This window comes from Dama dama, chromosome 5 (assembly GCF_033118175.1).
Source record: "Dama dama isolate Ldn47 chromosome 5, ASM3311817v1, whole genome shotgun sequence".
Lineage (NCBI taxonomy): Eukaryota > Metazoa > Chordata > Mammalia > Artiodactyla > Cervidae > Dama > Dama dama.
Window position 1 is genome coordinate 78,010,950 of NC_083685.1, and position 15,887 is coordinate 78,026,836.

A 15,887-nucleotide genomic window follows, 5' to 3' on the forward strand; every position below is an offset into this window, starting at 1 on the left:
CGTCACTTGGGAGTTCAGATTTCAGTATATGAATGGAGGGGAGGGGAGGGCACAAACACTCAGACCATAGCATAATACATTTATCCTACACTTCAATTTAAAATGAACTAGAACAAGAAGTTTTACTGAGTGAAAAAAAAAGCAAGTCACGAAATAAAGGCAAGCCTGCTTTCCCCCTAGCCTGCACTACAGCAGTGGAGGGGCAGACAAGCCTGACGTGTCCAAAGCACGGGATGAGGCCAGCGTGACTGCAGGTGTGGGGCAGGGAGAGCGATGAGACTCAGGCGGAGGTCAAGGCGGGAACAGAGGGAGGTGACAGACCTCTAGGGCCTCGCAGGCCATTGTCGGGCCATGGCAGTTTTTGGAGCAAGGCAGGAAGTCACTGGAAGGATTTAAGCTGGGGGAAATGGGGTCTGGCTTACGTGTTTAAGAACTGACTCTCGCTGCTCTGCTGAGAACAGAAGCCAAGGGGTCCAGAAAGGATGTTGCTCGGTCCACTCTAAGGGCTCGGGCGGTGGCCGGGGAGGTGAGAAGTGGTCAGACGCTGGATTTCAGGCTCACACAACTAGGAGGAGGAGGCCGCCCCCCTTACCCCAAGGGGGAAGGCAAGGTCAGGGAGTGGTTAGGTCTGAGCTGCAGGCTAGATGTTCCAGTGCAAACAGCCCAGAGGACAGTTGTGTGAGGGAGCTCGTGGAGAGAGCCCAGGCTGGACTTAGGAGTGTGCGGCCATCAGCACAGAGGTGATACTTCAACTAGGGGACTATAAGAGGCAGAGAGCTGGAATGCTCTGACGTTTAAAGAACTGTCGAGGGCTAAGAACCTGGCAAAGGAGACTGTGGCTCAGCAGGAGAAACCACAGAGGAGAGAGAGAAGCCAGGGGCCAGGTGTCCTGGAAAACAGGAATCCACTCGAGCAGAGAGCCCAGAGGGATCCTTGTGTCAAAACAAAACAAGCACTGGCTTGATCCCAGCCCGCAGGACACTGGGAGTAGAAGCTAAGGGCCGCCCCTCCAGGACAGCACTTCTCGCACTTAGACGTGCCCCTGGGGCCCCCAGCCTGCAGCTCAGGCCCACCTTCACATGTGGGGAGGAGCCTGAGGCTCTGTGTGTCTGGTGGGCTCCCAAGCGAAGCCCACCAGCCGGGCTGGGGACCACTCTTGGAGTTCTGAGGGTTCAGCCCCCAAACCCTGACCATCAGCAGAAGTGCAGTCGTGACTGCTGACACACTCCAGGGAAAACTCAGGACTATCTTTCTTCTCCAGCTTCTCCCCTCGTACCCCGAGCCCAGCCCTTCTTTCCACACAGCCGTGTCTCCCTCAGCTTCTCAGGCTGTTTCCCCTACCTGAGGATCTGGAGACTTCCAGCATGATGTCTTCATACACTTCAGTCCTAAATCGTAGAGCAGAGTAAGTGAACTCAGCGAACACCCAGATGTCCCCGGGGAGGGGGGGGGGCGGGGCGGGGGGGTTGTCCCCACGTGAATCCTAGCCCTCCAGGAGGGCCTGTCGCCTTCCTGTGACATCTAGAACCCAATTCCCCCACTTCTCTGAAGATCTGGGGGTCGCATTTCCCCCATCACTCCAGCTTCCAGATCCGAGTGCGTGCCTTCCCCTTCCTTCAGCCGCCTTCACCCTGCACGGCACACACCTGCCCTCTGCCACTCCCCCAGGTTCAAACTCAACTCCAAGGCCCTGCCATAAAATGAACGTGTTGGCTATTTCCTGCCACAGGAACTCTGTCAGAGGCGGGCCTCTCTGACCTCCCCACCACCCCACCCCGACCCCTCTCCCCATCCCCGCCTCTGGGACTTTCACACCCTTCCTTCCTGGCTGCCTCCAGACACTCAGAACACTTCCGGCTTCCTTCCCAGAGCTGGGTCTCTTCCTCTCTCCCTCGGTCCTCATCTTCCTCCATCAAGGGTGCCTGCAAGGGGTTCCCACTCCTCTGAGGCAGAAGCCAGTCCTCCCCACAAGGAGGGCGCACCAGTGATCTTTTCAAAGGCGCTATTCTGTCCTTCCCACCACACAGTCAGGAAAGAGTGGCTGTTGCCTTGAGTTGGCAGGATACAGGCTGTCAAAGCTGCCCAGCCCCCGGGATGTGTGGGTAAAGCTTGTCTGAACCTGCTTCCAAAACACCTATCATCCCACAGAAGCCAACACCTGCCAATATTTAAGCCAAGTGTCAAGAATACAAACATTGCTTCATAGACACTCCCGAGGAGAGACGACTGCAAATCTTCCTATTTGCTTTCATTCTGAATTCTTGATCCCTCCCCAAAGCACCATATGTTTCCTCTCACCGGTGGCCTCTCTTCTCTCTGAAAGGGTTTTCTTGTGCACAGTCCCTCAGACAGAAGAAGAAAAATGAAATAACCCGCCGGCCATCTCTCAGTAATTTTGAGCACATGAGTCTCCAGGCTCAGCTCCCGAGGACAGACCCACGCTGCTCATCTGTCCCGGCTCACCTGTCCATCTCCAGGTTACCGTGGCAAGGAGGTGCCATAACATGTCCAAAAACGTAATATCCCACGTCCTGTGGATAATGAGACCTGAAGGCCAGAGTTCAAGAGGCTGTGTCCTGAGCCTCTAAGTGGCTCCTGCACTCCAGCTCTAACCCCGCCCCGCTTCAACCCCCTTGTGGCTCCCACCGAGTCCAGAATGAAAGATCACTCCGCTAGGACAGCCCGCGCCTCCCAACCTGGCCCCGAGAGGCCGTCTGTGCTCATCGCCTGTCATCCCGTGTGTCCTAGACACTCAGGGTCAAAAAAGAGGAAACTGGAATCCAGACTGTCTGAAAAACATTATCCTGCGATGCTCTTTCCAAAACACACACACGCACACACACACACAACATACCTCCACACATACATATTATCTTATACACACAGTCACACACAAACCCTCACACACACACACGTATAGTTATACACACACACATACCTCCACACATACATATTATCTTATACACACAGTCACACACAAACCCTCACATACACACACGTATAGTTACACACATACCTCCACACATACATATTATCTTATACACAGACAGTCATACACAAACCCTCACACACACATATAGTCATACACACACACATGCCTTCATATATACACACCCTCACATATATATATATATATATATACCCTATACACACAGTCGTACACAAACCCTCACACACACATACCTTCACATATACACACCCTTCATACATTTATATCCTATACACACAGTCATACACAAACTCTCTCACACATACACACGTATAGTCATACACACACACATATCTTCACACATACACACCCTCAAGTACATATATACCCTAAACACATACAATCGTACACAAACTCTCTCTCTCACACACACAATAGCTGCCACCCTGAACACACAGAACAGTGTCTCCATCCCTAACAAAGGAACATGTAAGTTGATGGTTTGCACAAAGAAAGAAGGAGGGTAGAAAGTGGTTTCAGCAAAAGGTAAAGAGCCACGAGGTGTGGTTTATGTGGCCAGAGGCGCATCTCATGGCCTCCTGGTGACCTGCTGACAAACAGAGGTCACTGCACCCAGGGCCCACATTCGACAGCGATGCTGGCTAAGATGGTGGTGACATCCACCAGTTGCTCAGCTGAAAGAGGTGAATCGAAACGGTAAGGCAACTAACTGTATAGCACGAGGAACTATATTCAATATTCTGTGATAAACCATAATGGAAAATGATATGAAAAGAAGAATATATATATGCATGATATACACCTGACTGACTTTGCTTCACAGCACGAATTAACATTGTAAACCAACTATACTTCAATTAAAAAATACTGTAATTTTTTAAAAAGGGGATGAGGTGCCTCTTTTTACACAACAGGTGGTTGGTATTGTTCATCTTGCCCTCAGTAAATCCCTTGAAAGGAAAAGTCAACAGCGGGACACAAGGGGGAACAAAGTCAGGCAGCAAGTGCAGGAGGCCAGGCACACAGCAGCAGGGCCAGCTCAGGGGGGGCCTGGTGTTTGAGGGAGACCCTGACATAAGCCCCTCCAGGGGCTCCAAATAACCCCTCTGGCCCTTGCCAAGTCCAGGTCTGGCAGTGGGCTCTTCCTGTCAGTCACTGCCTGGCACCAAGAACCTGGTCGCCCTGACACTCTCTCCAGATTCTAGATTACGAAGCCTGGGATGAACATTTTAGCCAGACTCTGGGCCACACTCTGCATTTTACAGAGAAAACTGCTACTCCAGGAAAAGGAAAGGACTCACCCCCAGTCGAAAGGCCATAGTTCAGAACCAGTCTGCACAGAATATAGCCTGGAATCACACTGGAGGGCGCTCTTGTCCAACCTCGCCCACCCACACACTGTCTGCAAACTCCACTTCCTTCAAGCTTCAACTCAGTGGCACCTCTTCCAGGAAGCCTTCCCAGCCTCCCTCCTCTTTCAGGTTAGAGCTCAAGGCCCTCTTCTCAGACCCCGTGTGCCAGATAACCTCATTAGATAACTGGAGTCAGGCTGGAAGACTCTGGCTCATCCTTATCCATACTATGGACACACGCTTCTCAAATGAAAGAAGAACATCTAGTCTATAGCCTCAGGTCCAGTGCTGGGCAGGGCACCGAGGATGTAGAGTGTAACTCGGAGCCCATCTTGGTCAGCATGGAGGGCCCTCTGCTCAACCACTCAACCCTCTCACACAACTCTCTCTCTCTTACCTGCATCTAAACAACTAAGCCACCTACTCTCCAGACCACAGTCCAACACTCAACTGCTTTCTAAACGTGCTCGGCACTGTTACCCGTGGCAGGCCTCCCCGGAGAAGGCCCAGGACGGTGGTTCTGGGCTTCAGCTGCACATTGATGCCATCTGGGGGCCTCTACCCACTCCCCCTCCCCGATGCCGATGTCACACCTCGGGCCACCTGAGGGGTCCCAGGCATCATATTTTTAACCTCCCCATTTGATTCCAGCACATTGCCAAGATGAAGAAACACGCTCCTAAGGGGAAAAAAAATGTGATTCCGGAAACTGTGTTGGTTCAGCCAGGACCATGCGTGGATGGAGGTAATTGTGAGTGAGTGTTAGAGACGCTCAGAGAGACACACACAGTGAAAGAGGAAGAGGTTGTTCAGCACTGTAGCCAGGCTTCCTCACTCTCGGCTCTATTACAGTTCAGGCCAGATGAGTTTTGTTGTGGGAGCTTCTTTGTGCATTGGAGGATATTCAGCAGCAGCCTTGGCCTTAACCTGTTAGATGCCAATAGTAAACCCTCCCCCCAGCAGCTGAGACAACCCAAGAAGTCTGCAGACATCAGCAAATGTCCCCGAGGTAGGGGAGCAAAATCACCCCTGCGTGAGAACTACTGGTGTAAACTAACTACCAAATGCTTTATTGCATATTTATGTATTTATGTACATATTTCAACCACAGGTCACGACAGGCACTTTTCTAAATTTGACTGAGTGGCTAAGGATTCTAGACACAGGTCAGTGTCTTGGTGAGGGACACACAGGACTGTACCACACGCGAAATGTGTAGGAAATGGTGGGTGAGTCGAGACAGAATCACAGAAACTAGATCAGGCAGGTTCAAGGAGTTAAGATGAGTCACTGGTGCATGCGTGCGTGCTAAGTCACTGCAGTCATGTCCAGCTCTTTGCAATCCTATGGACTACAGCCCGACAGGCTCCTCTGTCCAAGGAATTCTCCAGGCAAGGATACTGAAGAGGGTCGCCATGCCCTCCTCCAGGGGATCTTCCCGACCCAGGGATCAACGCAAGTCTTTTCTATTTCTTGCATTGGCAGGCAAGTTTTTTTACCACTAGCGCCCCCTGGGAAGCCCGAGTCAGTGGTCAAACCTATGAAAGAATATCAAATTAACAAAACCCCAGAGCCAGATATTCCAGAAAACAGCAAAGCTGGAGGCAAGCGGAGGGTTGTCACAGATGAAGGCTGGTGATGATCAGGAGCTGGGAAGAGGGAAACAGTCAGAGAAGGAGCTCTGGGACCTTCTGGGCATGGAAGGACCACAACAAGCCGTGTCTGAGGGCAGAGTTGAGCATGGTGGGCAGCTGGCATAGGCGGAGGAAGGAAGCTGGAGGCAGGAAGCGGAGCCTTACCGCCCCGGCCACCTGCTGCCTAAACCGCCTCCAATCCCCGCAGGGCCGCCCTTCCACAGTCAGAGCTCAGGGCAGACGCTGGCGGAGAAAACGCTCGGCCCACTCTGGGGCCGAGCACAGCCTGTCTCCCAGGCACCTGCAGGGGCCTTGAACCAGCCCCATGACCGGCCTCCCCCAGCCTCCGGGGCCCACGAGGAAGAGCCTCCGGAATGGCCCCTCCAGACAACACCCCACAAGCACAAAGAACCAACTGGGGCCCCCCAGGGACCCTGGAGCCAGACACCCTGCCCCCCATTGGCTCCGTCACCCTCCACCCCACCCCTTCCCAAGCCCTGTCCCCTGGGCTCCCGTGGCCCCCTGCTTGGGTTCCCCCCCTCCCCTCACATTCCTCCTGAGCCACTAGGGGTCTGCTGCTTATGCCCACCTCTGAGCGCCTGGGGACTCAGACTTCAGTCCTGGGCCTCTTCTGAACGCTATCTGTTTAAAGCCTGAGTCTGCACTCCCCCACTCGAATCATCCTCTGACTGTCCTCTGCTGAAGGCCAAAGTCCAGCATCCCCGCACCGTCCCTGCTCCCGCGTCTGCCCCCCGCCAGCCCTGTCCCCCTGCACTCAGAGACTCCAGCCACCTCTGGCTTCTGCCAGAAAGAACAAAGCCACGTCCCCCCTTCACAGTCTGGAGCCCCCGCCTGGTTTCTAAGTGACTCTCAGAAATAGGCTTTGCTGGCTCCTCTGTGTCTGCCACCGGCGGGGAGCAGAAACCCGGAGGACCATCTGCAGCCTTGCTGCACCCCGTCCCTGGTGCTTCGTACTCAGAGGAGTCTTCCTGCTTGCTGAGTATTCTTCTAAGTGCCTTAGTATGAATTACCTTCTTCTCTTCTCACAAAGGAGTTGCTTTACGCTATTATTTATAACAATGATATGATAGTAATATGAGTAGTACTATTTGTTACCCTTTTTTTACAGTCAAGAATATTGAAGTCAAGAGTACTGAGAAACATGAGGGACCGTCTTCAAAGTGAAGTCGCTCAGTCATGTCCGACTCTTTGTGACCGCATGGACTGTAGGCTACCACGCTCCTCCATCCACAGGATTTTCCAGGCAAGAGTACTGGAGTGGGTTGTCATTTCCTTCTCCAGAGGATCTTCCCGACCTAGGGATCGAACCCAGGTCTCCCGCATTGCGGGCAGATGCTTTACTGTCTGAGCCACCGGGGAAGACTTGTTTAGTTGCTAAGTCGTGTCCAATTCTTTGTGACTGTAGCCCACCAGGCTCCTCCATCCATGGGATTCTCCAGGCAAGAATACTGGAGTGGGTTGCCATTTCCTTCTCCAGGGGATCTTCCCGAACCAGGGATGGAACCAACGTCTCCTGCCTTGACAGGCAGATTCTTTACCACTGAGGCACCTGGGAAGCTCTTACCTTTACCTGAGTGGGATAAAAAGACCAGGAATGTCAGCTCTTCTGTCATGGGAAGGCAAGACAAGCCAGGGTGGCAGGGTCTTGTAGCACCCAGCACAATTCACAAAATGAAGGCAGGAGCAGGGCTCCTGGTTCATAAAAACTAGGTGGACACCACGGACCTACCAGGCAGAGCCAAGGCCCCAGCCTGAAATCAGAGGCATAGGGTGAGGGCAGAAGCTGGTGGCAGCAGGACATAGATCCTGCCTTGCCCAGACAGAGCATCGTCACTGGTTGGGGTTGCTGGGCCAGCCTGCCCGGGGCCCAGGGCAAGAGGGAGAAGACGGGATTGACACCAGCCTCGGGGCACAGCTCCCGAACGTCCCGTTCAGGGGAGCCGCCCAACAGCCCACTCAGGATCCTGGACCCTCAGCGGGGGCTGCACTATTTCCATTTAAAGCCTGTGTGAACAGCAGGGGAATGGGGCTGGCGACACTGGAAGAGAAAGGCGTGAGGAGAAGGTGATCACCCTGCACCTGAGACTCTATAGAGTCTCCATCTAACGCCCTCCCTGGGCTGGGAGGACCGCCTCATTTGGTTTCACAGTGAACAAGCACTCCAACCACCTCCCTCTCCCTCCAGACAGCCCAGAGCCTGCCTGGAACTCACCCGCATGGGCTCATCGGGGAACCCGGGTTTGCTCGGCCTGTCCTGGCGCCGGGATCTCAGGAACTGCTTGGCCTGCTTTTCCGTCAGAATCGGAGAGGCCCCTGAAAAAGTCAGGAAGGGACCTCGGGGACTCTCAGGCACCCCCATCCACGCGCCATCTCGCCATCCAAGGCCAAGCATTTGCAAGTCCAATTTGGGTCGGCACACAAAAGTTCTTTCACAGGGACCTGTCTCAGAGGGATGGGCTTTCTTTCCCAAAGGCTCAGAGAGGAATTTTTAATTGTTCCTAAGCTGGCTAAGGCTGCGTAACTAAAACTTACTTACCTACTGCGATGACCCAGTCCTCTAAAAGTGGCCATTACTTTAATGGATATGTTTCTTTAAACACGTTTTCTTCAGGTCTCTGGGCAGTGTGTTTCTTATCCCTCAGGGTTGCTTTGGGGAGATTCTTTCAAAGCCTCAACACACTAAATCAAGTTTAAATGTTACTGGAAGGTTCTCCCATGACAAGAAGATTCTGTTAAACTTGGTAAGCACGCATGATCTCTCAAAACAGATATTATAATATTATAATTAAAGTAAATCAAGTTTTGATAATCACACACAAACTCTAAAAGGTATTATTATAATAAAAGTATATCAAGGGAATTTTCTGGTGGTTCAGTGGTTAGGACTCCCACTTTTACTGCAGGGAATGCCAGGTTCCATCCCTGGTCAGGGGGGCTAAGATCCCACAAGCCAGGCAGCACAGCCAAAAAAAAAATTGAAAAAAATGTATGTCAAATTTTAAGATTGATTAGCATTTTTGATAATTAGTATTCAAATGCATTTAAAGATTAAAAGAATAATTTATCCCTTATGATAGCAATTCTGGGAGCCTACTCTTAAGGAAAAAAAAAAAAGAAGCATTGAATTATTATGTATTACATATTATTTGAAATTATGAAAAAATACTTTAAAAATATAAAATAGCTTTATTCCAGTTTATCTTGTCAGCATAGACATAGGTTTCAGGAGTTAATGCTCACCTGAGAAGAAAATCAGCAAGGTGAGAGACAGTGCAAGCACAAAGAACCTCTTCATCCTGCCGGGTCGCTCTCTGCCTGTCTCAGAATGAATCCCCCCACAGAGAGCCAGCCTACTTGAAGGAAGCCACATCCGGCCCAAATACTGTGCTTTGACTCACAGCGCTCACAGCATGATGCAAAACTCATCTGACTTGAAGTTTTTACTATGATCACCAAAATATTTTCTTCTGAATTCCTATAAATTTTCATCCTGAGGAAGGAAATTATCCCTCTGTCATATGACTTTCAGAGCTTGAATTTGACAAAGCAGCATGCAACAACAATTTCATTTAAATAGATACATAGACGTCTTGGAGTAGCTTGTGTTTATCTGTAGCTTCTGTTTATGCTCCTATTGTTTCACTGAGGTTGCATCATCTCTTCCATTTTCATATTTTATGACATTTTCCCAAAGCCCATTCACCAATCTAATTTGACCTCCCCAATAATTTCAGAGGTGGGCATGGAAATTAGCCAGGAGCCTGATGAGGGGAAAATTTTTTTCAGCTGACCTTGGAGCCAGATAGACCAGGGTTCACGCCTGGGGTTTATGTCTTTCTAGCAACGTAACCTTCCATCAATCACTTATCCTCTCTCTTTTTTTAAAAAGAAAGTTTTGTTATTTGTAGCTGTGCTGGGTTTTCCTTTCTCCGTTCGGGCTTTCTTTAGTTGCAGTGCGTGGGCTTCTCATTGCAGTGACTGTAGTGGCTTCTCCTGCTGCAGAGCATGCTCTCTAGGTGAGAGAGCTTCAGTTAGCTGCCATTCGTGGGCCAGGCTCAGTAGTTGTGTTTGTTGGGGGGTGGGGGGCGGGGTGGTCCGGCAGGGAGAAGAGGGGGTCTCGTTGCTCTGCAGGATGTGGGATCTTCCAGGACCCAGATTCGAACCATGTCCCCTGCATTGGCAGGCAGATTCTTACCCACTGGACCACTAGGGAAGCTCCCACTTACCCTTTCTGAACTTCAGTTTCTTCTCCTGAACAAAAGAAATAACAATACCTACCACGTAGGGTCGGAGAAGGCAATGGCACCCCACTCCAATACTCTTGTCTGGAAAATCCCATGGACGGAGGAGCCTGGTAGGCTGCAGTCCATGGGGTCGCAAAGAGTCGGACACAACTGAGCAACTTCACTTTCACTTTTCACTTTCATGCACTGGAGAAGGAAATGGCAACCCACTCCAGTGTTCTTGCCTAGAGAATCCCAGGGACGGGGGAGCCTGGTGGGCTGCCATCTATGGGGTCACACAGAGTCAGACACGACTGAAGCGACTTAGCAGCAGCAGCAGCAACCACGTAGGGTGTAGGCTATGGAATGAGCTGCATAGCTCATCTTCATTTTATAGAAAAGGAAGTGAGGTTCAGAGAGGTGAAATAATGTCCAAGTTCACACGTTATGCAGAAGTCCAGCCAAATTTTTCTGTCTCTAAAGCCCAGCACTCTTCCCATTATGCCCCCATATTGCTCTGGCAATATGCTATCAGTCCTACTATAAGCAGCCTCACTCCACATTGAAGTGTATTTTTTTAAAGATAATAAAATCTCAATAAGCTAGTCTTTTTAAATCCAAAATCACCAAAAATATATTACATAAAATTTTAAATATATTATGAAATACATGTGTGGATGGTAGATGGCAATGACTGGGATAAAATTCTCAATTCAGAAAAGGGATCTGATGTTTGTGTGGTTACTTTGCCCACTCAAAAGAAAACAGCCTCCTATCGGTAGTGGTCCAAGTTTATGCTAATGTTGGGTAACTCATATTAAACCAAAGTGTTCTGCCCATTCTGTTGGTATAAAGGTAGTCTGAATACAGTATAAACAAGGGGGAAGAAACCATGCATTGTTAGCAAAGTCGCCTCATATGTTAATTTGCTCAATATTATATGTTTGGTTTTATGTACTCTGTTACTATTACCATCCTTCTGTTTTCATACAGTTTTCAATAACTGTAATTATTGAGAAATTTAAGGAGCACTATTTTTGTCACACTAAACACCTTTGTTTTTTATGTGCATTGTCAAGCCTTTTATTCTTTTTATTCTTTGTGGTTAGAACAAACATTAGCTGCATTGTTATACCAAATAAACATCTTCTGTGGGCCAAAAAAAAAAGTTTATATCTAGCTAGAAATTTCTATGTATCCAATGTAAATTTACTATAAAAGTACTTTTTAATTTGGCAACTATTGTCTTTATCAACATTGTCCAATAAAATCATAATGTGACTCATAGGTGCAAGCTACTAATACATAATCTACATTTTTCTAGTAGCCACATTTTTACAGTAAAAAAAGATAATTTTTAATTATACTTATTTAACATGAAATATCCAAAATATTGTTATTTCAACAAGTAATCAAGATAAAGTAATAGTGAGATATTTCACATTCTTTTTTTTTTTTTGTACCACATCTTTAACACCTGCACATTTCAAGTGCTCAGTAGCCACATGGGCCTGCTTTCTTCCATCTCTCTTGCCACCACCAGCATGGGCCTAGATTCTTCAATCTCTCTTGCCACCACCAGAATCTAAGCTACTGTTACCTCTCACCCAGCTGCCTGTACCAGTCCCCAAGAGGTCTCCCAGCTTCCCTCCCTGTTTGCTTCAAACCATTCTGCATGTAGCAATAATGATAGTCTTCTTAAAACAGAAACACAAAATATAAATCGGGCCTCATCACTTCCCTGCTTAATAATCCTTCTTTATCTCCCCACTGTGCTCAGAACAGAATGAGAATCCCTACGATGCACTACAGGACGCTGTGTTATCAGGGACTGTGATCCTTTCCAAACCCACTCCACGCACACCCCTCCAGCGCATGCCAATCTAGCCACACTTCGTTACTTTCAACTTAACAAGCTCTCTCCCACCCAGGACCTTTGCACGTGCTCTTCTTCCCTGTTCTTGGATTTTTCTCAATCTTCAGGTATCAGTTTGTAATTTCTCTTGCACAAACAAGCCTGTCCAACCTGCATAGTGAAGGTTCCCTGCCCCGACCATCATGACTGTCCACCTCACGGCACTCCCTGTAAACGGGTAAATGTTGTCTTTGCTTACTTTTTAAAATCCGTCTCCTCCATTGGATTGTAAACTCTACATAAGCTTGTATTACTTTTATAATTTTTAAAAAATAGAAAGAAAAGGGAACCTTGAGTGGACAGAAGTGCTATTGGAGAAAGGCTGTATCCCACCGTGGGATACTGCTTCACGGCCTCAGGTGATAAGCCCCCCAGGTGTGATACTGGCAGGTCATTCAAATGCCTTTCAGGTGGGGCTCTGGGGATATCATCTCACAAAAGGGAACAATGGCAAAACTGAAAGAGCAAGATAATCTTGTGAGTGTCATTCTGGTGGGGAGAATCTCCTTCTATTTGCCTATGACCATTTCCAGGGAGACTGGGAGCATCAGTTAGGTGTCACCAGGGCTCACGGCAGAAGGCGCAGTTCCCCAAAAATCCACAAGGTGGCAGAGTAGAAAGAAGAACCTGGGACAACCAAGGTCAGGGGAAAGACACTCAAGGTTCATTGTTCCTAAGTTGCCAACAACACCAGAGAAGCTGTGGGAGGTGGAGAGAGATGGCGCTGCAGAGCCTCGGACTGTTTCCTACCTTTTTAACTGATCTGAAGGCCCTCAGCAGATACTAAGGCGTGACAACATTTAAGAATGGTTTCTCCAGTGGTCATCTATGGATGTGAGAGTTGGACCGTAAAGAAGGCTGAGCGCCGAAGAATTGATGCTTTTGAACTGTGGTGTTGGAGAAGACTCTTGAGAGTCCCTGGGACTGCAGGAGATCCAACCAATCCATCCTAAAGGAAATCAGTCCTGGGTGTTCACTGGAAGGACTGATGCTGAAGCTGAAACTCCAATACTTTGGCCACCTGATGTGAAGTGCTGACTCATTGGAAAAGGCCCTGGTGCTGGGAAAGACTGAAGGCGGAGGAGAAGGGAGTGACAGAGGATGAGGTGGTTGGATGGCATCACCGACTCAATGGACATGAGTTTGGGTGGACTCCGGGAGTTGGTGATGGACAGGGAAGCCTGGCGTGCTGCAGTCCATGGGGTTGCAAAGAGTCGGACACGACTGAGCGACTAAACTGACTGAAGAATATATAAAGGAAGAATAGGAAAAGGAAACGGTTAGTCACTCAGTCGTGTCTAACTCTTTGCAACCCCATGGACTGTAACCAGCCAGGCTCCTCTGTCCATGGGATTCTCTAGGCAAGAATACTGGAGTGGGTTGCCATCTCCTCCTCCAGGAGATCTTCTCAACCCAGGGATTGAACCTGGGTCTCCCACATTGCAGGCAGATTCCTTACCATCTGAACCACCAGGGAACCCCAAAAGAAAGAATACTGCCACCCATATTCACAGCACCCTGACATAACTGACATTTTCATTTGTATCGGTTTCCTTTCTCTTTTTTTTTAATAAATTTTTATTTACTTATTTTTGGCTGTGCTGGGTCTTTGTTGCTCTGTGGGCTTTCTCTAGTTGTGATGCGAGGGCTTCTCATTGTGACAGCCTCTCTTGTTGCAGAGCACAGGCTCTAAGGTGCATGGGCTTCAGTAGTAGGGGTTTCTGGGCTCCAGAGCACAAGCTAAATAGTTGTGGCGCGTAGGCCTAGTTACTCCGTGGCACGTGGGATCTTCCCGGACCAGGGATTGAGCGAACCTATGTCTCCTGCATTGGCAGGCCGATTCCCCCACTGAGTCATCAGGAAGGCCCTCCCATCTCTTTTAAAAAGAAATTCTTCAAAGTTTAAGGATCGGTGATAAAGCCAACATCATCAAGCTCTCAACATAATCACACCGAATACTCTTGCAATAGGATAAGACAGTGATTTCAAATGCTGTGAGTTAAAGAAACTTCAGAAACAAAAGAACAAATTTTCTTTTTTTTAACAGAAAGCTGCTAAACCAGTCCCAAGAGAATTATAATGTGTCCACGTTCTTTAGGCCCAGAGCCAATTAAATAAATACTAACATTTCCTTTCGTAGTTGTTTTCTTTTTCTTTCTTTTCTGTTTTTCTCTTTTTTCTCTCTTTCCCACTAGAATACAACCCCTATATTTTCACCATGTACATATAATTCTTGTACACTATTAATAAAGTACTTCCATAAACTGCATGTGTACCCAGCCACATGTTAATTTACAGGCACACTGCGTGAGCAGATGTAGGTAGACGGAATTATTAGCATCAGTTCTTCACCATCGCCACTGCACATCTGTGCTGTTTACCATATGACTCTGCAGTCCTGTCCTGTATAACTTCGGGCCCAGCCAAGTGACGGGCTCTGGACAGTGGGAGGGTAGCAGACATGGCGCAGACAGAGGCAGGAAATGTGTTTGTGTAGTTCGGTGTGCCCTCTTGCATTTTGCAGTCATTGTTACAAAAAGAGCTTTCCCCAGACAGCTGCCACCCTTCAAGCTTGGTGTCAGAATTAACTCACATTGAAAGTGTCTGCCCGGATGTGCAGCCGACAGCAGAGCCGCCCAGCCCAGCCCAGCCTCGCTCAGCAGCCGTCCAGCTACCACCGCCTGGAGCAGAGCCTCCCAGCAACCTGCAGGCTCTGAGACTGCGCTGTGCTGAGTTACTCAGCCGTGTCCGACTCTTTGTGACCCATGGACTGCAGCCCGCTAGGCTCCTCCGTCCATGGCATTCTCTGGGCAAGAATACTCGAGTGGGTTGCCATGTCCTCCTCCAGGGGATCTTCCCAACCCAGGGATCGAACCCAGATCTCCTCATTGCAGGCGGATTCTTTCCGGTCTGAGCCACCAGGGAATGATTGCTACTTCAAGTCACGGAATTAGGGAGCGGGCTTCCCAGGTGGCGCTAGTGGTAAAGAACTCACCTACCAAAGCAGGAGACATAAGAGGTGCAGGTTTGATCCCTGAGTCAGGAAGTTGGCATAAGCGAGCTGGGAGCAGTTTGTTACGTAGCATTACTCTGACAACAGATAACTGATGCTGTTGTTGTTCAGTCGCTAAGTAGTGTCCGCCCCTTTTCAACCCCATGGACTGTAGCACACCAGGCTCCTCTGTCCTTCACTGCCTTCTGAAGTTTGCTCAAATTCATGTGCATTGCCTGAGTGATGCTCTCTAACCTATCTTATCCTCTGCTGCCCTCTGCTCCTGCCTTCAATCTTTCCCAGCATCAGGGTCTTTTCCAGTGAGTCGGCTCTTCACATCAGGTGGCCAAAGTACTGGAGTTTCAGCTTCAGCATCAGTCCTTCCAATGAATATGCAGGGTTGATTTCATTTTGGATTGACTGGTTTGATCTTGCTGTCCAAGGGACCCTCACGAATGTTCTCCAGCACCACAACTTGAAAGCATCAATTCTTTGGTGCTCAGCCTTCTTTACAGTCCAACTCTCAGCTCCATACATGACTACTGGAAAAATCATAGGTTTGACTGTATGCACCTTTGTCAGAAAAGTGATGTCTCTGAAAGTCTCTGATTTTTAACACGCTGTCTAGGTTTGTCATAGCTATCCTGCCAAGAAGCAATATCTTTTAATCTTGTGGCTGCAGTCACTGTCTGTAGAGATTTTAGAGCCCAAGAAAATAAAATCGGTCAGGGATGGTCAGCATGAGCAAATCTGGTTGCTTTGGGGTTCAAGTTAATAATTGGGGGTTGCCAGAGCTTCAT

At 48.9% G+C, this 15,887-nt stretch overlaps 1 protein-coding gene across 2 annotated transcripts in view; it reads right to left on the bottom strand.

Annotated features, from left to right (window-relative positions):
- Nucleotides 1–9,304, bottom strand: part of C5H17orf67 (chromosome 5 C17orf67 homolog) — a 30,950-nt gene extending 21,646 nt beyond the window's left edge. The window contains exons 1-2 of one of the 2 annotated variants that reach the window (XM_061142586.1): nt 9,198–9,304; nt 8,170–8,270 (exon numbers count right to left, since the gene is read on the bottom strand). In XM_061142586.1, coding sequence (XP_060998569.1) covers nt 8,170–8,270; nt 9,198–9,252 — 156 coding nt within the window. In that variant the 5' untranslated portion in view covers nt 9,253–9,304. The remainder of the gene's footprint in view (nt 1–8,169; nt 8,271–9,197) is intronic. The other variant, XM_061142585.1, reaches the window with a different exon arrangement.
- Between the last annotated feature and the right edge of the window lie 6,583 nt (nt 9,305–15,887).